Raw genomic sequence first — 26,117 nt, 5'->3', positions numbered from 1 at the left:
ATTTCTGTAATTTCTCTTTTAAAAAATTTTCATAAAAATTTTTTTAAGTAAACAGAAGATTGCCTATGTATTTATTACAGATTAAAATAAGCAGAAAATTATAGAGAATTCTTAAATTACAAAGTGAAGAAAAGCAAACATATTACAGGTGTAAAACAAATGTAAAATTACATAAAGAAAAAAACAAAAAATGTGCAGAAAATTACATAGAATTCTTAAATTACAAAGTGAAGAAAAGTAAACATATTACAGGTGTAAAACAAATGTAAAATTACAGAGAATTCGTAAATTACATAAAGAAAAAAACTAAAAATAAGCAGAAAATTACTGAGATTTTCTAGATTACATAATGAAGAAAAGTAAACATATTACAGGTGTAAAACAAATGTAAAATTACAGAGAATTCCTAAATTGCATAATTAAGCAATCGAAAACTTAGAATATTACTGAGATTTTCTAGATTACATAGTGAAGAAATCAATAATTTAGAATAAGTAGAAAATTATAGAGAAATCTTAAATTGCATAGTGAAGAATTTAAAAACTACTTAGAATAAGCAGAAAATTACAGAGGATTTTCTAGATTACATAGTGAAGAAATCAATAATTTAGAATAAGTAGAAAATTATAGAGAAATCTTAAATTGCATAGTGAAGAAATCGAAAACTTAGAATAAGCAGAAAATTACAGAGAATTCCGCGATTACATAGTGAAGAAATCAATAATTTAGAATAAGTAGAAAATTATAGAGAAATCTTAAATTGCATAGTGAAGAATTTAAAATCTTAGAATAAGCAGAAAATTGCAGAGGATTTTTAGTTCTAAAGTGTTTCAATCAAAATTATTATTACTCTAAACAAAGGATTTGTGGTTCTGCATTATTAATCAAACATGTCAACTAATTTAATTATAAATTGTTTTTTTTAGTTTTGACATTTGAACTAATATATTGTATACTTTTTAATAAATTTCATATAAGCATAAATTAAAAATATTTGTTTATTATAAAAAAATGCTTACAAACTTATCAAAAGCTCTATTTTTATGTTGCTGTATTTTCTTTTGAATGTTTTATTATTTTCATTTGTCTATTCTTTTAGTCTTTGATTTTAGAATTGTTACTAACTCTTCTGCTTACTAAAGATTTTTTTAAAAATATTTAATAAAAAGATTTTCCCATATCGCCCTGATAATGGTTGATAAAACTGACACAATAACACCTAACGAGGAAGAACCGTATAAAACAACTCCTTTGGGGGTTCTAGAAATGATTTTAGACTTTATTCCTCTAATAACTATTAATTTCTTTATGGTCATGGTAAGACTACTCTATCCATTTTATTTATTTATTAAAAAAGAAAATCCTTTTATTTCTTTTAAAAACATCTTTTTTCTCCTTATCAATGAAATCATTCAAGACTTTTTTGCACTTTATTTTTGTTATTATCCCGTTTCCACCTCAACATTTCGTAACACCTATTTATACGCGGCTGCTTCCTTGACTATTTTATATTTCTGTATTTTTCTTTATAACCAAAACATAACAGTTATAAAAAACTTTTATATTCAACTGAAACTTTTTGCGATTGGTTTACTTTTTTTAACATCATTGTATTTAATTAATCCACCTACAATATTGGGTTTGGGAGATTTTAATTTCCCCTTACATTTTAGCTCAAAAGTTTTCACAGCAGTTTTAATATTGTTTACAACTTATGAAATAGAAAACTCAACCGTTAATTAAAAAAATCTGAAACTTCTTAATTAACAGGTAAATTTTGATTTTATTTATTTACATTAAGTTCTCGTATTTATTAATTTAATAAGAGTGTTTAAAAATTATTAAGTAGATATCCCTTTTTGTCTAATAGTTCCCAAGATAACAGCAATTAGTGTTACATATATTTATAACTTTTAATTAACAGTTTGTTATGAGTAATGCTGATAATATTATTAAAATAACTGAAAAGAGGAAATATAAGGATATTTAATTAACAGTTTTTTATGAGTAATGCTGATAATATTATTAAAATAACTGAAAAGAGGAAATATAAGGATATTTAATTAACAGTTTGTTATGAGTAATACTGATAATATTATTAAAATAACTGAAAAGGGGAAATATAAGGGTATTTAATTAACAGGTTGTTATGAGTAATGCTGATAATATTATTTCCCCTTCGCAGTTTTACGGGTAAATATAAGGGTATTTAATTAACAGTTTGTTATGAGTAATGCTGATAATATTATTAAAATAACTGAAAAGAGGAAATATAAGGGTATTTAATTAATAATATTCCTTTTAGTAGGTGAGTGAAATGGGGATCAGACTTAAGATTGAAGAAAACTTCTAATTACTAGTTCTTAAGAAGACTTTCGAAACTAAAGTTTTTGGCCGGTAAAGGGGCCTCGAAGAGGATTATGGCCGAAAATAAATAAGAGAACTGTCAGAGAAGCATGGGCGGCGGTAAATTCTGAAGAGACATGAAAGATAATGCCATTGAAGGCCTAAATAAATAACATTTGGTCAAATTTTCTTAATTTAATTATTAATATGTAAATTGTTTTATCATCAGACCAACCAAAAATAATATATCTTGAAATATCATTAATGTCTAATAGGTCTTCAGATAACAACATATATTGCTAAAATATCATTAATTAAATAACCATTAATGTCTAATAGGTTTTCAGATAACAACATATATTGTTGAAATATCATTAATTAAATAGCCCTTAATGTCTAATAGATCCTTAGATAACAACATATATTGCTGAAATATCAGGAATTAAATAGCCCTTAATGTCTAATAGATCCTTAGATAAAAAACAATCATTCTAATTAGTTTTATGTTGTTTTTAATTATAAAATCAATTTAAAAAAATTCCCATGTATATTTTCTTATATTTATTTCTGTATTTTTTATAGAGCAGATTGTAAGTAAATAATTAGAAATTCAAGTAATTTTAGCGCATTTAAGAAATAATTATTTCCCAACTATAAAATAACCTTAGAACTCACCTTGTTCTTAAGTAACCATTTTTGATTATATTTCCCGCACAAGGTCAATGGGACACTTAGTCCTAAGGCTAGCCGACTGTCGGCAGAGGGATAGAAATGCTATAGGGGCCCCAGAGTTTTGTAGGAAACTTCTTTTTTTGCTGTAGGCAACCACTTTTCAATAAATCCGATTTTTTTTTTGATTATATTTCCCTTTACAAATAAGCAGGATGAATTTACAACTGCAATCAATAAATGAAAATGAAGAAATTTATTACAAGTTAAATATATCTTACATAATTAAATAAATACCCTTGTATGCCCCAAACTCTTACTTTACATATTTGAATAGATTTCGATTGTTCATTAATTTCATGTAATCTCTAAACATATTTATTAACCTGTAAATACTGCCAAGAGTATACGATTGCCATTTGATCAGTTTAAAGTGCTGTAAAAAGTAGGAGTTTGAGTTAAGCATGGATATTTAGAGACAAAGATTATCATAACAAGGGTGTTTATAAAATATTATTAAATGATTATAATACAACCTTAAGTATTATATATCCAACTTATGAAAGAATTTTAAAATGTATTAAAAACCCTCTGAAAAAATAAACTTTTTTAAGTCATAGTTCAAGATAATTATAACAAGGGTGTTTATTAAATATTATTAAATGATTATAATACAACCTTAAGTATTATATATCCAACTTATGAAAGAATTTTAAAATGTATTAAAAACCCCCTGAAAAAATAAACTTTTTTAAGTCATAGTTCAAGATAATCATAAAAAGGGTGTTTATTAAATATTATTAAATGGCTATAATACAACCGTTCTAAAAAATTTACTGTTAAAAAGGTTTATAAAAACAATCAAAGATAAAATTTTTTAATTTTAAGATTGTTTGAAATATTATTTCCAATAATAAAACAAACACATAAGTAATAGAGAATATAAAAACAATATAATCAGAGGATTCGGGCCATCTTGCATTGGAAAAGGTTGAATATTTCTTAGCCTAGTTTTTACAATATCTAAATAATAGTGTTTTCTACGCTCTTCTGCAAATTCAGATGCTTCACTTTTATTTTGCAAGATTTCATCATCTTTATGTTTTTTTACTGGGTTTCTACTAAAAATTTTATAATTCTTATTGATAAAATCAAGTATTTGAAGTTTAGAATCTGCATTAAATAATCTTTTTTCATCACTACAATTTTTGCACGTCGTTTTTTCCATAATTGATTCATCCTCTGTGTGCCTTGCATTTAAAGAATGTCCTAGTTCATGTGCAATTTTTTTAGCTATGAAATAATCTGTATCTTCCTTTGATGTAAAAACAACAGAATATGAAGAATCTAATCTTACGCTTCCACCCATATAAGTCATTCCATGTATCTTAAGATGGGACTCGTTCAATCTATTTTCCTCTTTGTCTAATTCTTCTGAAATTAAAATAGTAAGATCAGATTTGGCTAATGGCTTTTTAATATTAAATCTAGAAAATCTTGTGGGTTCAATTAATTTTTTAAAAGAGACAATCGGTTCGTCTGAATTGTAAAAATTATTTTCGATTTCAAAATTCAAAATACCTGAAACTTCAACTGATATTGGTATTTTACTATCTTGGAAAATTTTATTGGTTTTATCAAGAATATCCTTGGTATTTTTCAAAATTTCCCTTCCTAACCTTAAAGTTCTTCTTGAATTATTGAAAATAAACACTTTAATGACAAAAGAATTATTGCCATTCAAACTGTTTTCTGTTTTATCCGAATTAACATTTCCTTTACCATTGTTTTCTAACTCGGGTAAATCATCACTTTTTTCTTCAAATGAAAACGTATCCGAAGTGTAATTAACATCTTCTGTAAGCATCTCTTTGACTCGTTGAGGTGCATCTTTTTTAGGCAAAACTTCAATATTATTTATTTCTTTTGTAGTGTCTATGTTATAATAAGAATCTCTAAATAAAAACTGTATTTTATTGTTACAGCTGTTATAATATCCCGCAGCAGAATTTAATAATCCAATAATTTTATTCTCACATGGATCTTCAAATGCTTTTAAGTTGGTAAAATATGAATTTCCAGATGATTTAAGATAGATTTTGGTTGTTCCATAGTTTAACAAAGTAATAAAATTTCTATTTTTCTCTAGACCATTAATTTCAAATCCATTATTGTTAAAGTATTTTAAAACTGCAGAATCTCCGCGGATTATTCTAAAAACAATAAGCCAAAGTTTCATTATTTACAATATAGATTTTTTTGTTTAGTATTTACTTGTAATTGTTAAACATCAAATAAACAGATCAAAATTTATTATTATCTGTATGTGAATAAGGCATCTGAAGCAACCAATTTGGTTGGTTTAGCCTATTAAACAACAAAAACTAAAAAACTAAAAATAAAAATAAAACGATTTATTGAAGTATCTTTGTTATTAACTTTAATTTTTTAATTATATTTTGCTTTATCACATGGTTTGAAGATGAGCCACGAGCCTAAAAAATTTTCAAGATGTTTAATATAATCTCAATTACTCCCACCAATTTTCTGGCAAGTATGTCAAACCATCGTAAATGCATCAGTTATCTCGTAGAAATATGTAAAAAATCTATATAAACCACCATATTACAAATTCTGAAAAATATATCTCATCTTGTTTTTTTTAAAAGTAAATGTATTTGATTGTTTAACTTTAGAAAACAAAAAAAATCAGTTAGTAGCCCCTAAACTTTCCCATTTCAAAGAAAATTAAAAAACAAATTACCAGGGTTCCCGTTTTCTTGGCAGAATTTTTATTAATGAGAGAAAGTATATGCTAAACCTTTTTTAATTTCATTTTTCTGTATAAAAACACAAGTTTTAAACTCTGTACAGTTTTCAAAGCAGTTTAAATAAATATATCCATTTTTATGTGACCGCCACGATCTATTTCACACTTTATCTCTCAAGTGGTAAATTTAATTACCCTTAAAGATTTTTTACACTACTTTATAATCTTTTAAAGTTAACAGCAACCGATAATTATCAATGATCAAGAAAGTTTACTTCGAAAATCTGGTTATTATCTTTACCATGGCAATCCTTGTAAGAATATTGCTTTTAAGACTTATACTTTTTCGGTTGGAATAAAAATTCTCCGGTATTACGTAAACTTTAATAAAACAGGAAGAATTCAATTATTAACAACACATTTGTAGCCGATTAGAATTTATCGTCACTTTCTGCAAGTTGATATTCTAATTACAAAATAATACACAAAAGATTCAATTATTAACAACACATTTGTAGCCGATTAGAATCTATCGTTACGTTCTGCAAGTTGATATTCTAATTACAAAATAATACACAAAAGATATTAATTAAGAAAACACTTTGATATTAAAAAATTTATAAAAATCATATCTTTCGAAACTGCTTTCTATTATCCACGCCCATTTCAATTAAAGGTAATGAAAACACCATCTCTGAAAAATCTAATAGCCCATCTTTATAATCTTTAATTTCTAATTCAACTTCATATGTTTTTGCTTTAGTTTGTTTATTATCAAATATCTTTGTAAAATCAAAAGTAAATGGCCCGATAGCAAGTGATTCCCTTCTTCTTGATCTACTTATTGACTTTTTTGTAGGGTCATAATCTTTTGGATCTGCAACGGTCTCTGTACTAATAGATATTCTAACATCATATTTAAACTTAGGGAGAAAAATATCCATTGATTTAATTTTTTCTTTTCTCTGAAAATATATTTCATTAGGATCTGCAGAAGACTCAACCCTTCGGAATTTATTGGAAATTGCTATATTATCAGAAGTTATGTCAAGTTTATTAGTTCCAGCTATTAAATTTTTAATTTTTAAATAATCTTTTTCTTCGACACCACTTTCAAAAGCAAATTCATGTGGTAAATTTTCAAATAAAATAGGATGATCAATTTTAAAATTTATCCTTTTCTTAGTAATTTTATTGGTAATGGTGCCTAGCCTTGCCTCTATTTCAATGTTTTTATATTCTTTAAGTGTTATGTATTCAAGTATGATATTTCTAAATGGTTTATGTTTGAAATTAAACAAGGATTCTGGCAGAGTCATTAGGGGCTGTTCAAATTAAAAATAAAATGAAACTGTTAAAAGAATATAATGGCATAAGCGGCAACTTTAGCAGAATCATTAATATGTAAAATGATTATTTTATTTATTTGCTAAGTAATAAAAATTTTTAACGCACTTTATTAAATTATTTTGCAGAAATTTATAATTAATCGTTAAGAACTATAGAATTTATTAAAAATTACAATCGAAGATATACATAACAAGGGGGTTTTTAATATTATTGGCTTAAATAATTATAATCTAACAAATACAATAAATAATGCTTTTTTGATTTCCAGAAATATGATCTCTTCATTATAATTTTTAGTACTCTGCTTATCAAAAGTTGGATAAATATAATTGTTCAAGTTGCCCCTATGACATTATATTCTATTTACAATAATACTAAATATACATGTTTACCCCAAACTCCCACTTAACATGTAGTTACCCTGTTTAAAATAATACTAAATATACATGTTTACCTCAAACTCCTACTTAACATGTAGTACTCTGCTTGTAAAAATTTTGAAAAATATATTACTAAATACTACTCTTTTTTAAAAAATGTTCGGATTTATTTAAGCTGTAGTTGTTAATACATGTTAGTTTTCTTCGTGTGTTTCTCTGTAATTCGGTCGGGGAACCGCATTGCTGCGTAAACCCCCCACGGCCCTTATGCCAGCTACTACTCTTTTTTTAAACTCCCACTTAACATGTAGTTACACTGTTTAAAATAATACTAAATATACATGTTTACCCCCAAACTCCTACTTAACATGTAGTACCCTGCTTATAAAAATTTTGAAAAATATATTACTAAATACTACTCTTTTTTAAACTCCTACTTAACATGTAGTACTCTGATTATAAAAAAAGGATAAATAAAATACTAAATACTACCCTTTTTCAAACTCGTACTTAACATGTATTTGTTACTACTTAAAATATTTATTGACATTAGGGGTATTAATCTTGACCGATTATAACAGTAATATTAAACTAAATTTTAAATCTCTTTTATTACAATAAAATTATTAAAAAAATTAAAATAAATATTTGTGCTAAAAAAGTTTATTCTTCAACTACTTGCATAAGTTTACCCATGGCATTTGTTACGTGAATCCCAAGGAGTTTGGCTTCATTCACAATGGCAATTCTAGTTCTTGCACCAACTGTTTTAGAAATGGTTGCACAATATCTTCTGTTAACCGAGGTGAGTGCTTTAAGATCATTTACGTTTTGAACAATAACTTGTCTAAAACCACATGGTAGGATGTCTTTAACAATGGCAGGTGTTCTGAATCTTTTACTTGGCATTTCAAGTACTCCGGAATGCTTCTTACGAACTCTGTTATCAAGACCCCTTGGATGTCTCCATGTTGTTCTAAGTCTTAAATATCTATCTGAATGATATCTCTTAAAGGTCTTTTTCTTACCATTTTCACTTTTAAAAAGAAGTAATGGACTTGGCTTGTTAAAGGTGTCTTCCATTTGGGGGAGAAGGAAAATGAAAAATTTTTCATAAAGTTTTTCTTCAATAAAAAAAGAACAGAAATAAAGAATAAGATAGAAGAAGTACTTAAGATTTATGTTTTACATTGTTAAATAACCACAATCCAATTTGAAAAGAGTACTGGAAATTGTAATGTATAAACATAGATTCGAGAGATGTAAAGGAGTGAAAAAAGTGTGAATTCCCAAACGAAAAGAATAGTTGATAAATGCTCATAAATATGCTTTTATTTTCAAGGATTAATATTTGGGGGCTAACTTGCAAATATTCGTTGTGCTAAGTAATTTAACAGTTTATTTCCGACAAAGATGTACTTTAAAAACTGCTGTGGAAACCCTAATGTAGTGGAATTTTTGCCGTTATAATTTAATAACCATCATTAATAAATGTTCAGATTAAAAAATTTAAGCTTCCTTGCTTAATTAACTCTTTAACTTCACGATATTTATAGGCGAACTAAAACGTGCATTTATATGAAGTTGGATATATATATTATACTTAAATAAATACCCATGTTTACCTCAAACTCTTACTTTAATTATTATTGGCTTTAATATGTATAATCCTGCCTTTATTAAATATTATTAGCTTTAATATGTATAATCTAACCTTTATAAATACGATCTTTAATACTTAAGACTTTGTGTACAATTTTTAAAGAAAAAAGAGTACTTTTTGATTTTATTAAATCATTATAAGCAAACTCCATTATAAAATTAATATTATTTTATATTGGGGTTTAAATACACTCTGAATCTTCTTTGAAATTTATAAACATGCTGTTTTTAATACAGTGAAATTGAAAAAGGAGTTAAAGTGTTTACCAGTAAATATAATCATATTAATCCGACAAAAATACAATTATTGGCTATATTAAAAGCATTTTTAGCACTTTTTATAAATTTACAAAAATTACTGTTGTGTAATCCTTTATTAATATTGTCGCAACTGTAGAGTTATCTTGTAACTCTGTTGCTTTCTTAAGTGAAGATTTTTAAGTAAAATTTTGCTTTAAAATAAAGCATGGATTATTTACCCATGCAATCAATAAATGAAAGTTCTAAATTGACAATTTTAATTAAAATAAATACGTTTAATGATTAAATAATTATTAAAAGTAAGATTTTGTGGTAAACATGGGTATTTACTTAACTTTATAAAAAAAAAAAAAAAAAAATCGGATTTAATGAAAAGTGGTTGCCTTACAGCAAAAAAAGAAGTTGCCCACAAAACTCTGGGAGGCCCCTATAGCATTTCTATCCCTTTGCCGACAGTCGGCGAGCCTTAGGACTAAGTGTCCCATTGACCTTGAGCTGGCGTTATATTTAGAGACAGTACCATACTGTCTTGTTTGATAGTTTTGTCAGTTGAGGGACTCTTGTCTCGTAGCAAAAACTGAACCCCACGGTATCAGTCATATGATTACTACCAAGACAGAAAACCCAACAACCAACTAAAATTAGTACACACTTTCTGGCAGAAAAAGAGGTACTAAAGTATATTCCGTTACATTCCCATTCCATTTCGATTCAAATCCCCGCGCGTTACACTATGTTCCACAAATAAACTGCCTGTTCTCATACATTACTCTGTTTTTCCTGTTTGGCTTCCTTAACTTTCACTCTCCTGAGAAGTGCCAACTTCTCATGGAAAGTATCAATCCTACGACTTTCTTTTAATAAAAGTTCCTTATCACAGTTGTTTTTTAGACGGCCTTTCAGCATATAACTCAATAACTTGTCCTTCCAATCAACTTCCGTTTCTATTGCTTTAAAAATTCTAATGATGTTATCAAAAAAAAAAAAAAAAAAAAATGTTCGGATTTATTTAAGCTGTAGTTGTTAATACTTTGTTAGTTTTCTTCGTGTGTTTCTCTGTAATCCGGTCGGGGAACCGCATTGCTGCGTAAACCCCCCACGGCCCTTATGCCAGCTTAATCCCTCTGCCGACGGTCGGCTAGCCTTAGGACTAAGTGTCCCATTGACCCTGAGCTGGCGTTATAATTAGAGACAGTACCATACTGTCTTAGTCTTTTTATAGTGGGGTTAATACGACTAGCGCCCACTTTTGTAACGGCGTCCCGGTTAATGTTCTTTTACCTACCAAAGCGAGGCTCGAACCCGGGCAGTTCGGGAGTGAATCAGCAAGCTGACCACTAGCCCAACGCCGCTACGAAAATGATGTTATCAAGGTACTCATACCTATGAACATCCATGGCTTTACAATCCGTTACCCAATGCCTATAATTATCTGGTGCGATTTCGTTACATAACAAACACTTATCTTTAAAATCTTCTTTAATTTCGCCTCTACCAACCAACTGGAACCTGTTAGGCTGAGTCCCAGTCCTTACTTCTAAAATCAATCTAAAACCATTCATAGTCTCCGCTTTAAGAGAATTTTTCAAAACTTCTCTACCACAACCTAATTGCAATTCATCACGTAATACACCATTTTACTAACAGGATTTAAGCGTTTCTTCGAGCTAAACAAGGTACTTATCTGCTCTTTCACACTTCTCCTCGAATCCAAAGTAATCTTATTTCTTTTGCTGAAACGGTAAGCTTCGTTGAGCCAGGTCAACTTGCAAGACCTCGGGTTACGCCAATTCTTTATCCATCCATTCGAATTTATCAATTTTAAAATAGGACCATTAGAGCTCCTCCAATCTACAAGACTTTTCTGTTGCCTATACCTACCAAGTTCTTCAAAAGTTGTCATACCAAATTCTTTATAAACTTCTATCCGACAGAACTTACTCCATTTCAGAACTTTTCCAATAGCTTTATTAACAATACTTTTGATTCCGGATAAATAGGAATACCTATGTCCGAAAATTTCTATACCATACGTTAATCTGGGGATCAAAACAGCTTTTATCAACATCATCTTAAAAGTAACCGAATCTTAGCGGCTGCTAAAGTTCTACTCATAACATTCAAAGTTGCTATACCTTTCGGAATTCTAAATTTAGCCATTTGACTGAAATCCATTCTATTGTTTAATTGTACACCAAGGTAGGTATAATTCTCAACACTAGGCACTACTTTATCATAAAGTTTAACTTCACACGGGGCAGTCCCTACCGGAAAAACCATAACACCACACTTACCAACATTAGCTTCCATACAATTCACTTCCATCCAATCACCAAGTCTAAGCATTTTATCATTAATATCTGCAGCAGTTTTGCCAACAATGATAGTATCATCAGCAAAACAAATTCCAGGAATTTTATAATTAGTTCTAGGAATCAGAACACCAGGAATTTTATCCAAAAGGTCATCAATAAAAATATCAAACAACAAAGGAGATGTCGGGCAACCTTGTCTAACACCTCTCTTATAAGAGAACGTCGACGATACTGTTGAATTAACACGGACACAGAGCTCAGTACTACTATAAGCACTTCTAATACAATTGATAAATTTAGGCCCCAGACCTTTTTCATGAAGTTTGTTAAATAAAAGTTGATGAGAAACCAGATCATAAGCCTTCTTAAAATCAATAAATCCCAACCAAGTCTGTCTAGAATCTAAAGTCCTTCTTTGAACAATTTCAATAACAGATGCTGCAGCACCAAGACCCTGTTCACCACCAATAAAACCAATTTGTTCACTTCTAATAATTTTAAATTCTTTATTCAACACAGCCAACCTGTCAGCAATTACTTTCAAATAGACTTTAGACAACGTATTAATCAAGGTTATACCTCTATAGTTATCAGTATCCTCAGGATCATCTTTCTTAAACAACATAACAACGACATTTTGCTTCCACTGACTCGGGGTAAACCCATTACTAAAACAAAAATTAGACATTTTCAAGATAGCTTTACTCATACTTTTCTCACATCCCAGATCACCACTAACCAACTTATACAGTTCACAAGGAATCCCATCCAGGCTAGTAGCTTTATTATTTTGCAATCTGCACAAGATTTCTCTAATTTCACTCCAAGTAATACTTCTATCAGACGCAGTAGACAGCTCAGTAACACATTCCGACACAACAACTATGGGGTGCTCAACATTTTCAACTTCAGCCAACTTACTTAAATGGTTCCTAAAAACTTCTGCTTTCTTACTATCAGACGATTCCAAAGTCTTTGTATCTTTGTCAAGCAGAGGGGAGCTCTTCTGAGCAGAGCGCCCCAACCTGACATTTGTTTAATCCATTTCCAAGCATCACGATAATTAGCATTTTCCAAAAACTCACAACCTTTCTTAATATAGTTCAAATACCTTTTCTTTTGACTTTTCCTAATAACTTCCTGAATCAATTTATTCATACTTTTAACCTCTTCATGACTAGAAAGAGTCTTTCTCCATTCAACCAACTTACGAATCTTCCTATGGGGTCTTAACTCCCTAACTTTGTAGGCCTTAAAAACTTTAGAATTGATTAACATCCTATTCATTTCAGAATGGAAAGACGTAAACATTTCTTGGCCATCTATCATGCCTGCATCATTAACTGCAAGCGGGGTTCTAAGAATTCTCCTCTTAACTTTGTGTTCACTAAGCCTTACGCGATCAAAATCTAACCTTCTACACACTTTAACTTCTTTTACAGGCCACTTCAAAATTGTTTTAACAGGATAATGATCAGACACTCTCCAATCTTTCAAATAGACTTCACTAACTACTAGGGCATTATCATTAGAAACTGAAAAATCAATGATCCTATCAGTTTCACTGCCTTTTACACTACGACTTCCACCGTGAACTGTACCTTTAAAGTAACACAACACATTTTCTTCCTCAGAGAATTCTTAAAATCCTTTTTCGTAGTATTCCAATCACCAATAATAACAGTCTTTTTCTTGCTCGAAAGTAGATTTCTCATCTTCCTCAGTTGATTCTCCTTCTCGCCGGTAATCGGTACATAATTATTCACTAATTTAATAGTTTCCTTTTCTTTTCCATTTAGACTTATCACAAGATAATAATTATTCAAATCTCGATAGTATAATTCCCAAGCAATTCTTCTCTAATAGCTATCAACAAACCATTCTCGCCTCTAACATCAGTTGAAAATTGTTCAATTATATTATAACCAGAAAACCAAAACCTACTACTGAATTCCGTTCTATGAGTTTCCTGAATCATAAGGATATCAGGCTTATCCAACGCCACAAGCTCAGACAATTCAATAATCTTATTGTTAATACTGTTAATATTTAAGGTCACAATACTTAATTCATCCAGACTACCGGAGCTCTATGACGAACACTCACTACTCTAGTTAATTTGCAACTAGTAAACTTCTCAAAAGACTCCCCAATTCGCATAACTTTCTTTACATTCTTCTTCGACAGAACAATTTCAGTGAAATTTGTATTACCACTTTTTCTACTAACACGAGTACTACTATCAATTTCTTTAAATCGTCTTAACAATTCCGCCAATATTATAGGGGCAGCACAAGTCCTAAACCGTAACGTATTGGCTCTTTTCAATTTCAACCTTTCTATCTTAACTTTTTTAACACGGGCTCTTTCTTCTCTAGACACTCCCGAAGTAACAGCGCTAGAAATCGGTACAGTAACATCGCTATCAACTAAAACACTCAAAAGAGGCTGATCCTCAATTATCAAAACCGGGGCATCAACTTCCACTAAAACCTTCGCAGGAGAACTACTAACAAGGACCTGGACTTTACCCGGGGGATCCATGACCTTCCTCATACCAACAGGAAACATTCTATCAAAGGCGCTAACAACAGGGCTTTTCAAGGGCATTACAGATTTCTCAGCAATACCAACAGATGACTTCAGGACAACCGCACTACACTTGACTTTATTAGACAACTTTACAACAGGAACGGGGACAACACCAGTGCATTTTGCCTTATTCACAGGCTCTTTTAAAGGAACAGAAACAGAAACACAACAATTCTTTTTGCTTAACACAGGGAAAACAAGCTTCTTTTGTGATGCAACGACAGCTTTCTGGGTACGAACACTATCGGGGTCTACCTCATCACTCTCAGAAATGTGCTTATACTCAATGTCATTACTTTCTAAATTTTTGCCACAACTCTCTTCATCACTTTCAGAAATGTGCTTATACTCAATATCATTCTTTTCCAAAACTCCAACACAATTAGCGTCCACAAGGACAGAATCTGCCCATTGAATTTCAAATTTCCTCCTTGTAACTTTTTCTTTATGCGCATCAATAAGACTTTTAATAACAGGCCTATTGAGAACAGACTTCTTCGCAATAATTGCAGCTCTTTTATTTCTCAACAAAGCCGGGTCTAAATCTTCACTAGGATTCTTTCTTTTGACTAAAATTTTCTTAACAGCAAAACCACCAGGGACTGCAACTGCTTCTTTAACCGACTGAAAACCAACATTACTTTTCCAAGACGACAGTTTAGTTACACTATGTGAGCCAACTCTTACTTCTACCCCATTTTTAACACTTTCTTTTACCTCACCTACAACTGAATTTTTCCAATTTCCACAAACCTCGATTCAGACGTCTCTGACTTTTGCCATACCATTTTCGAAGACTCACTTTTTCTGCCCGGGGAACGTCTCAGGGCCACAGAAGGCTTAACAAAACTACTTTCTACACTATTCAAAACGATTTCCGCAGCTTTTTTAAGACCAACGGTCACAGACACCTTATTTTTAAATTTTTCACCCTTCGTACAAAACGAATAATACTACCAAGCGGTCTCCCTACTGGGGACTTTCTTATACGACTACAGTTCGAAATGGTACTTTGACAGCCTACCATACTTCTTGCACTTGACAATATATTTCTACCAAGGACAAATTTTTCACCCCTCACCAAACCAGAATTGCCCAATAAAATTTTAACTCTACCAACAAAATCTCCTTTCACAAATTTTTCCTTCCTCAGGAAACCTGAAGAGAAAAAACATTTTCCAACAAACACTTTCTGACACAAATACTTAGAGATTTTATACAGAAAATTTTTCCTTTTACTTTTCAACAGAACCGACCGAACACTAACCTTCACACGTCCACAATATATCATAGAGTTCACTTCAGGGCTAAACGACCACATACTTATCACAGGGGGAGCAATTATCCCCTACACTCGAGCTATCCAACAAAATAATACCAGTATTCACAGGGACAATAAATAAACCCCACACAACCTTACAATAGAAGATCTGGGAATACCAAAACGTTACAAAAATAGCATACCAATACCTACTAAAACAATAAATAATTTTTTTAAACACAGCCAGCACTAATTTTGTCTGTCTTACAAACTCTTTCCCTACTAATCTTCCCTTTCCAAAACACTTCTCCTCTCTTTTCGTGAAAATTTTTATTAAAATTTTTAAATAGTCGACAAATAGAAACTTAAATAAGTTTGATACAGAAAACGATACAAAAGTACCATACCAACACTTACTGGAACAATAAACAATTTTATTAAACACAACTACTACTAAATCTGTTTGTCTTACAAACTCTTCACCTACTAAACTTCTCTTTCCAAAACACTTCTCCTCTCTTTTCGTGAAAATTTTTATTAAAATTTTTAAATAGTCGACAAATAGAAACTTTAATAGATTCAATACAATAAAAAGACAGTAATTAGCTATACACACAACAAAAACCCGAACACAATATCTAAAAAGCATGAAGAACATACGTTCTACATACTTAATACAAAACATTTTCATAACAAATACATTTTCACGGAAAACATCTCTACAAAATTTGCAGAAAGTCCGAGCAGGCCAAAACACGTGATCACATAAAGGATAAATCCTCCACTGGATACACATTACAACAACAATTCCAATACGTAGTGGCAAAAACACCACCGCCAAACTTTTCCTTAAAAAAGGAACATTCCAAAACAGGACACAAAACAGGACAATATTGAGCTGGGAGACGACCAGCTCGGACAATAACATGGCAAGGATCAATGAGGAACTTGCTCCCAAAGTCCCACCTGGGATGCGACCCCGTGATTCCGCCGTCTCTAGTATTTCGTTAGATTCTGGCTGAACAAAAATAATTTTTGTCCTGCGCATTTGAAAATCGAAAAAGAAGGAAAAAACTTAACTTTATATAAAACCAACGTTCAATGATCTAATTTCCTTAATTAAATAATTAGGATATTTACAACCATCTTAAATTACTATGCGCATAGATAAAAAACCCCCGCATCTTAGTATTAACGCGTATATTTGGTATTATTTTGTATTCCAACCCAATACTTATGTTTTATGGTATTGGAATCTCGATTTATTACTAATGGTTGGATTATAGATATTTAAGCTATTACTATTTAATAAAACCCCTTGTTATGATTATCTTCCTCTGTAATAACCAGCACTAAATTAACATAGATATATGATATAAAGAATCAACACTACTCTAAAATCGTATTTACTAAATATCTACTTCAAATAACATTTTTTAATTATGCAATCAAATATATTACAACAACACTACTCTAAAATTGTATTTACTAAATATCTACTTCAAATAACATTTTTTAATTATGCAATCAAATATATTACAAATTCCTCACAATTTAATATCTGCTCAATTAACATTTATGGCTGTATTATAGCCGATGATAAGCATTACGTGTGATTTATTATATATTAGTAGCTTTAATAACATTTGTTGAAATAGTCTTAAATAAATAACCCTTAATGTCTAATAGGTCTACAGAGAACAACAACATTTATTGCCATCTTTTATGATTTGTAAGAATTTGAGGCAAAGATGGGTATTTATTTAAGTAAAATATATATATCAAACCTGATTAAATAAATACCAATTGGTTTTGAAATCTTTTTAACCTCCAAATCACCCCGAAAGGAAAATCCTTAAATTATGAAGAGCTTACGCTATTTTAGCTGGCACAAGACACTTTTAAAAATAAATGTTTAGATTTATTAATGACGCATTCGGTTATAAATCGAATATACATTCCTAAAGAACTCTTAAAAATAAATGTTCAGATTTATTAATGACGCATTCGGTTATAAATCGAATATACATTCCTAAAGAACTCTTAAAAATAAATGTTTAGATTTATTAATGACGCATTCGGTTATAAATCAAATATACATTCCTAAAGAACTCTTAAAAATAAATGTTTAGATTTATTATTGACGCATTCGGTTATAAATCAAATCTAGATTCCTAAAGAACTCTTAAAAATAAATGTTTAGATTTATTAATGACGCATTCGGTTATAAATCAAATATACATTCCTAAAGAACTCTTAAAAATAAATGTTTAGATTTATTAATGACGCATTCGGTTATAAATCGAATATACATTCCTAAAGATCGTTAAATAAATATTTTAAATTAAAAACATGTTAAATATACAAATATTTCTTTGATAAATACATTTAAAATAACAGTTTTTTAATCTAAAATCTTTAATTTAACGATCAGAATCATTACCATTCACTTTCTGGTGTTTTTGTTTTTCATTTCCTTTTCTTGTGAAAACTCTACAAAAGATTCTTTCCCAATCTCCGTTTTCAAATTGTCAAAATCTTCAATAAAATTCTGTGCTTCTTGTGGAGAATTAAATTCAATAAATCCATAACCTTTATTTCTATCTTCAAATAAATCAATTTTAATTTTTTTAGGAACGTGTCTATTTTTTTTTAAAATTAATCTTAGATCTGAAATTTTCAATTTTTTATTCATATGAGAAATAAACAATCTTGAAGTGTTAACCATTTGCTTCTTTATTCTTTCAACCCTTAAAATTCTTCCATTTAATCTCAAATTATATAATTGTGAATCATTTATTGGATTATAAGAAGTAGCAAAAGTTATTGTTCCCTTCCCAGTACAAAATCCTTTAGAATTTTTTTCTAAAATTACTTTTTCAGCCGGTGCAAATTTAGAAAAAAACTTTAAAACACTCTCCTCAGTTTCTCTAAATGAAAAATTTTGTATAATTAATCTGTTTTCAACATAACTTTTGGGTTTTAAACCAAGAATTCTTAAATCTGCTTCCATATCTTCTTTCATTTTATATTTTAATGTAATTGTATCTTTAGATGGGATTATAACACTGTATTTTTTAGCTCTTTTTTTAGCAACTTCTAACATGGATTTATTTAAAATTATTGATTTATCTCTAACTTCAAATTGTAAAGATCTCTTTACTTTACGTAAAGGATTTGAATTTCCTTTCTTATTTTCATTAGATGAAATTAATTTTATTTTTGGTACGCAATCGAAAGTAACTCGGTGAGTCGAAGATGATGGAGAAGCCAGTAAAATAGAATCCCCTGTTTCTGTATCCTCTTTAGAATTTGCTTCATAACTTGTGTGCTTTCCTTCTTCAAAAAGATTTGAATGATTTAGTTCTAAATTCTTAACATTCATTTTGGGTACGTTGCAAAATTTTTTTTACAAAGAAAAATGAAGCAAAATAATAAAAATAAAGAAGAGCACCAATATAAAGATTAGTTGTAAGTTTTGTATTAATACATAATTAAGTGGAGTTATAGAAATAAAGAAAGGCACCAATATAAAGAGTTATTGCCATTTTTGTATTAATACATAATTAAGGGGAATCCATAGAAATATTTGAGAATATTATAAAAGAGGCTTTAAAGATTAATGAGAGCTTTAAAGAGTGGTAAAAAGGAAACCTTTGAACTATTTGAGAATATTAAAAAAGAGGTTATAAAGATTAATAAGAGCTGTTAAGAGTGGTAAAAAGGAAACCTTAGAACTATTTGAGAATATTAAAAAAGAGGCTTTAAAGATTAATAAGAGCTGTTAAGAGTGGTAAAAGGGAAACCTTGGAAATATTTGTGAATATTAAAAACGAAGCTTTTAATGTAAAATAAGAGATTTAAAGATTAATAAAAGATGCTAAGAGTAGTAATTCGTAGAAATATTTGAGAATGAAAACCCATTTGAAGGTTTTAATGTAAAATAAGAGTTGTTAAGCGTAATATTTAATCGTTCAATATAAATAGAAATGTGAAGTAGCAATTGTAAAAAGAAATACAAACACTTACTAATTGTAAATAAAATTAAAAAGGGCTTATCATCAAATGATATTCGGTTTTAGTAAAAAATGGCCCAAATATAATCATAACAAGTGCATTTATTAAATAGTGTTGGCTTACATGGATTTAAAAAAATCGAAACTACGATTAACAAATATTTAGCAATGTATTAATAGAAGATAGCGCAAGCTTTTTCATTATAAATCGTTGAATATATTATACAGTTAAATAAATACACATGTTTATCGCAAACTCTCACTGTTTTTAATAATAGAGGATAACACAACATTAACAACATTTATTTAGAAATTTTTACAAAAGTGCTGTTTTTTAACATTTCAAATTAACGATCAAAGATTTAGAGTTCCATATTACAAACAGTTGCTTTAAATATTAACCATTAAATTAGATTTATTTGTTAAATATACTTTTATCCTATTCAATCCAAACCCCCAATAAAAAACAGATAAAATCTTAACAAATGTATTTTTTCATCAGTATTGGCTTAAATAGATATAATACATTCAAAATATTAATGTCTGCACCTGTTTTTTATTTATTTGCTAATACATTTTTCATTGCCTTTTTTGAACAACCAATACAGACAATAAATAACATTTCTATTGCACATCCTAAATTCTGATCATTTTATAAATCCCTTAATTTATATGATAAATCTTCCATTCCTTCTTTGTATTCTTTAAATTCCTTTTCTAAATTTCCCAGTGTTTTGTCTACTACAACAACAAGGGTGTCCTCTACTTTTCCTAGTGTGATAATTTGCTGATGGCATTTCACTGTAAAGAGCTGTTCATTCCACAATAAATCACCCACCTTCATAAGTCCTTCTATTAAAGATTCTATTAATGGATTAACCTCTCTATTACGGTAAATAAGGCTTTGTTCTTGATATATTAACACTATTTTATACATGGGTTTGGAAAATGTGTAAAAATAATTGATATTTATACAGTCGGGGTTTTATTAAAAACACCCACTGTATAAACAGTATTAAACAAATACTCCTTTTAATAATCTTCAAATAACAGCACTTATGAGTCGTTATGCAACTTTTTTAAAAAAAATTAAGGGTATGAAATTAAAATTATACTTTTTTTGCACCAATTATTTATAATTATCTAAAGTTTATTAAATAGTAATAGCTTAAATATCTATAATCCAACCATTAGTAATAAAAAAAATCGGATTTATTGAAAAGTGGTTGCCTACAGCAAAAAAAGAAGTTTCCTACAAAACTCTGGGGACCCCTATAGCATCTATCCCTCTGCCGACAATCGGCTAGCTTAGGACTAATTGACCTTGAGCCCTTTGCCATTAAATTCTATAACAATCGAATAACAAACCGATCTACATCCGCTTTCGTTAATCGCTTTCTTACAATCTCTATCTAAAAATCATTAGTTTAGATCTATCTAGTTAGAATCTATAATTAGGAAAAAGTAAAAAAGAGCAGTTCTTGTATAGAGGCACAAATAGTGCAATAAAAATAACAATATGTTTTAAACACACATCAATTACATTAAAGTTTAAAACTTCAAGACTATAGACCTAAAATTATTATTAATAACAGGCAAAGATAACCATAATAAAGAAGAATTTTTTTTAAAGTATTTACTCAAACAGGTATAATTTTAACAAAAGAAATAAAACAATTTCGTAAATTCTTGTATATTGCCGTGATCTTCTTTAACCCCCATGGCCGAGTGGTCTAAGGCGACAGACTTAAGATCTGTTACTCTGAGAGTGCGTGGGTTCGAACCCCACTGGTGGTATTTTTTGCTTTTACTGTGTGCAAAATAATTTTAATACAAAAAATATTTTAGTTAAAAAGTTAAGTGGGTTTGAAAAGTATTTAATTGCTTGGGGCAATTTTAACAGGTTTATTAAAATACGGGATACTGTTTTCTGAAGACATATTAGACATTAAGTGTTAATTAATACTATTTCAAAAATTATCTTTGATTATTTAAATTAAATATTGTTGCTACTTGAAGACATATTAGGCATCCAGGCTTATTTAATTAATACCATTTCAATGCGGATATTAAAAAAATTTATTTAAATTAAAAATTCAACAAAAACCCCCAAATCACCGATTTATTATTATTGTAAAAGCTTAAAATTACATAGCTTGTATAAACAACTCTAAGTTAAATAAATATTGCAATTTGTGACTCCTGGATCGAGTATGGAAAACCCCAATTAAACAATTATCCATTATTTAAAGTTACCCCTGTGACATTAAATTCTATTTACAAAAGTCGTTTATAATCATAGCAAAATATTTATCAAATAACAATAACCTAATTATCTATAATCCAACCTTTAGTGTTTTTTATATTGGCATTGGGGTTTAATTAACAATTTTTGTTAAAGTTACCCCTATTGTCATTAAATTCAAATTTTACTAAAACAAGAATTTTTATACTCACAATGCTGATAGAAGATGACACTATAACGGTTTAAAGTTACCCCTTACAAAGATTTGTAAAAGGGAAATATTTGCCATTTAAAACTTTAAATAAATAACTTTATACTTTACGGTATTTTTAATATTTCTTTTAGCAATCTAATTGATCCACGTGCAAATCCTTTCCTGGGTTTTCACATTCTTTAAATTGATCGATTTTTAAGGATTTACGTAAATCGTATGCATCATCTACAGGGGATAAGTAATATTTCATTACTGTTCTGTATCTGATATATCCCAATTTCTTATAAAAAGATACTGCTGGAATATTTTCTTTTCTAACATAAAGATCAATAAACCAATTTTTATAAGAATTCCCGTTATTTTCAAACATCTTCATGAGTTGAGTGCCAATTTTATACTTCCTTATGGAGGGGCTAACCGAAAGACCACTAAGATGTAAGCAAGGCTTTTCTTTGAATTCTATTCTTCCAAGAATATAACCAAGGACGGGACTAGTATAAATCATACTACTCGGAAATTTCTCATAAAAAAAGCTTCTAACGGAATAGAAATCAAAAGGATGTGATATAAAATACTGCATGTAATAATTAAAACTGTAATTTTCCGAGTGTCTATCTAAATTTGTTAAATCTAAGCTGAAGAGATCCATAGGAGACATTGGTTCAAAGACAATCATAGGGGGGAAAAATATTAAAAAAAAAGTATGAGCTAGACAGAAGAAGAAAATATGATATTTTTAAAGAAAGGGACAAAAAGTATCAAAAAAGGGCGTTTAATAAAGGTTTTGGCTTAAATAGCTATAATAAAATTGAAATAAATAAAAGCTGAATTTAGAAAAAATTGCGAATAAAAATTTTTAGTTCTCAAAACATTAAAATCTTCCCAAAACTAAAGAAAGCCTTTTTAAAATATATGCACGTTATTAAAAATTGCCGCTAACTGCAGACCTATTAGAAACAAGGGGTTAATTAATTAAAGTTGGATATTAAAATATATGCACGTTATTAAAAATTGCCGCTACCTGCAGACCTATTATAAACAAAGGATTAATTAATTAAAGTTGGATATTAAAATATATGCACGTTATTAAAAATTGCCGCTACCTGCAGACCTATTATAAACAAGGGGTTAATTATTTAAAGTTGGATATATAAATTATTTTTAAATAAATACCCATGTTTCTTTAAAATCCTACTTTAGCAATTATTTGGCAAGTAAGTGTGGCATTTTAAGCTTTATACATATTAATTTTCATTATGGCTCGAAATAATTTTAAATATTTTATATCTTATATCTTAATATTCATTAGAAGATTGAGATGTGTTTAACTTTAAAAGTCGAAGATAGAGATAACAAGGGCATTTATTAAAAAGCATTGGCTTAAATGGCTATAATACAACCGCCAATAGGAAAAATGCACCGGTATTATTTTTAATTTGGGTAATTAAAGAAGGATAATAAAACACAATCTAAAATACCACAACAAGCTAATATATTTCAATAAAAATAAGTAGAAATGGGGGTTTCGCGTAATTAAAGGCAGATAATAAAACACAATCTAAAATACCACAACAAGCTAATATATTTTAATAAAAAAGGGCTTAATTTTCGTAATTAAAGAAAGATAATAAAACACAATCTAAAATACTACTCTAAGCCAATATATTTTTATAAAAAAGGGCTTAATTTTTGTAATTAAAGGCATATAATAAAATACAATCTAAAATACTACTCTAAGCCAATATATTTTAATAAAAATAAGTAAAAATAGGTTTATTAATCTGTATTATAACTTGTCATTGTTTGCTTTAAAGAATGAAACCATTTCTTCTAGTGAACCAAAATTGTAACTTTTAAATGTCAATTTACTTCCATCTAATTTTATAAATAATTTTTTTCCTAAAATTAAAAATTCCAAATATCCCACTGCTTCCCTTGACAAAATAATGCAATATTTCACAAATTCTCCAGGTGATTCTAAATATTGTAGTGCTTCTTTTGCGCTTTTAAAAAAATACTTGAATTTCATAATTTTTGAAAGTTGTAAATATATTTGCTTCACATAAGAATCTATGAACTTATCCAGTGAAGAATAATGAATATCTTGGTAATTGTAATATAAATTTGCATTTTCATAAGTTTCTTTAAGTTTTATTGGAAGAAACAGATCTTGATCAAGTTTACAAACAATCACACAGTTGGATGGTGTTGCAGATGGACGCAAGAGCACGGTGTGTGAGTTTTCATTCATGTATTTTTCTAATTTATTTTGATCCATGCTTCTAAAAAGTGTATGATTTTTAAATCTGTCGACTTTTGTTTCGACCTCTTCAATATAAATCCCTTCGTATCCTAGCTTTTCATGTTTTTCTTTTGTAATTTCAACTTTAATAAGTTGATTTATTGTAATTTCTGCTGTCTTTTTTACATAAACACTAGCATCTTCTACTTTACATAAGAAAAAATCATTGCCAACTTTTGTTACAATTCCTGGGTAGATTTGGTTTAAATTAAATTGTGGCACTAGATCATCAAATATTTGAATATCTGAAGCTCCAGAAAATGTGACTTCATTTAATCTCATAAGTATTGTTTTCATTTGTAACAAATTATTAATTTCTTTTTCTGGCAGATCGGGTGCTATTTTAAAGTGTTCCAATAAGCTGGGGCGATTTACTACAAGTGTAATTATTTTTTCTTGATCATTTATTACGTCATATTTTTCATAATTCATAATTGCATCAGCTCTGTCATTAAGTAATTTGTGATAGACCCCTTGACAAACAACTGCTGCAGTAGAATAGTTGTTAGGATGTACCAATGTTTTATCTAGTGGGTTTTCTGAATCAATCAAATTAAAATATGTGCAAACATTAGAAAATTTCACTTGATCAAATATTTGATTTAAGTTTTGCATTTTATTTAAATTTTCAACATTTAAATTTCTATCCGTTAAATCAATTCCCAACATATTAAAAAACGTGTAACCAAATTTATGCTTTAAGGTATTTTTCCAATCGATTTTACGAGATGCAGATGCGATAGAAATTGCTCTTTTAAGTGTGTTTGTATTAGAAATGTAGAAGTTTTTAGAAAATTTTATTTCTATTTTATGCTCAATATGATATAAAATTCTTGAAAAATATAAAATTGGATTTTGAACAGCTAGTGCTATACAATAAGGGACTGAGAGCTCTTTTTGATCAGAAAAAACAGAAAACTTTTTTGGAAAATACATAAAATTTATATTTGAATTTTGCATCAAATATTTCACTTTTGGTGTAGTAGAAGAAAGAATGATATTATCGGTATCACGTAGGTAATCAGAAAGCTCTTGTAACTGGAAATCTCTAAAAACCCCTGTTTTTATAATATTTCCAAACTCGTCAATTTTTACAACTGAAAATAACCCAAAATCATAAAAAACACCACTATATGAGCCAGGTTTTCCTTGCATAGAAACTATAATGTTGACCATTTCTTGAAGAGAATCTGGGCCCTCTAATAGACCTGTTGATAAAAGTGGTGTTTCTATATCACTCTTAGTAACGCAGACAGATTTATAAGCTCGCTCAATAATTAAATCACGTATTAAATCATCAATCCCACCGTTACCGCTGCTAAATAGTTTCTGTAAAAATTGTAGGGAGTAAATAGAATATTTATTTTGTTCCCCTTCAACCAAATCAATTGTTTGAGCTTTGAACACTCTGTCGATAAATATGGGATTTGATGAAATTTGTGAAATGGGTTTTTTAAAGTAATTCAAAAGATTAATTATTTCTTCAGGTGAAAAGCTTTGTATTTGAGCTTGTTCGATGCAAGGAACGTCGCAAAAATCACCCCAACCAGAGTCTACAGATTTTTCAAATGTAGAAGGCAACTTTATTTGCTCCGTAGGGGTAACGACACACTCAAAGCTTAATAGATTCTGCTGATATTCAGAAATATTAAGAATTCCCTCGATTTTCAAATCTTCCTGTTTTCCATTGTAAACTAAACATGAGCCGTAGGTGTCTAAATCGGATGATAATTT

At 29.1% G+C, this 26,117-nt stretch overlaps 1 protein-coding gene and 1 non-coding gene across 2 annotated transcripts; one reads left to right on the top strand and one right to left on the bottom strand.

The window, feature by feature from the left end:
- Window positions 1-8,178: 8,178 nt before the first annotated feature.
- LOC143921925 (uncharacterized) lies at window positions 8,179-8,598 on the bottom strand. Its single transcript, XM_077445248.1, has one exon. The coding sequence runs from the start codon at window positions 8,596-8,598 to the stop codon at window positions 8,179-8,181; it is 420 nt and encodes a 139-aa protein (XP_077301374.1).
- Window positions 8,599-21,336: 12,738 nt separating this feature from the next.
- TRNAL-UAA (transfer RNA leucine (anticodon UAA)) lies at window positions 21,337-21,419 on the top strand. Its single transcript has one exon. It is a non-coding gene; the product is annotated as a tRNA-Leu (tRNA).
- Window positions 21,420-26,117: the final 4,698 nt, after the last annotated feature.

Source organism: Arctopsyche grandis, unplaced genomic scaffold, assembly GCF_051622035.1.
Source record: "Arctopsyche grandis isolate Sample6627 unplaced genomic scaffold, ASM5162203v2 HiC_scaffold_50, whole genome shotgun sequence".
Classification (NCBI taxonomy): Eukaryota; Metazoa; Arthropoda; class Insecta; order Trichoptera; family Hydropsychidae; genus Arctopsyche; species Arctopsyche grandis.
The sequence above is the reverse complement of the archived record's forward strand: the minus strand, read 5'-3'. Positions and strand labels throughout refer to the sequence as shown.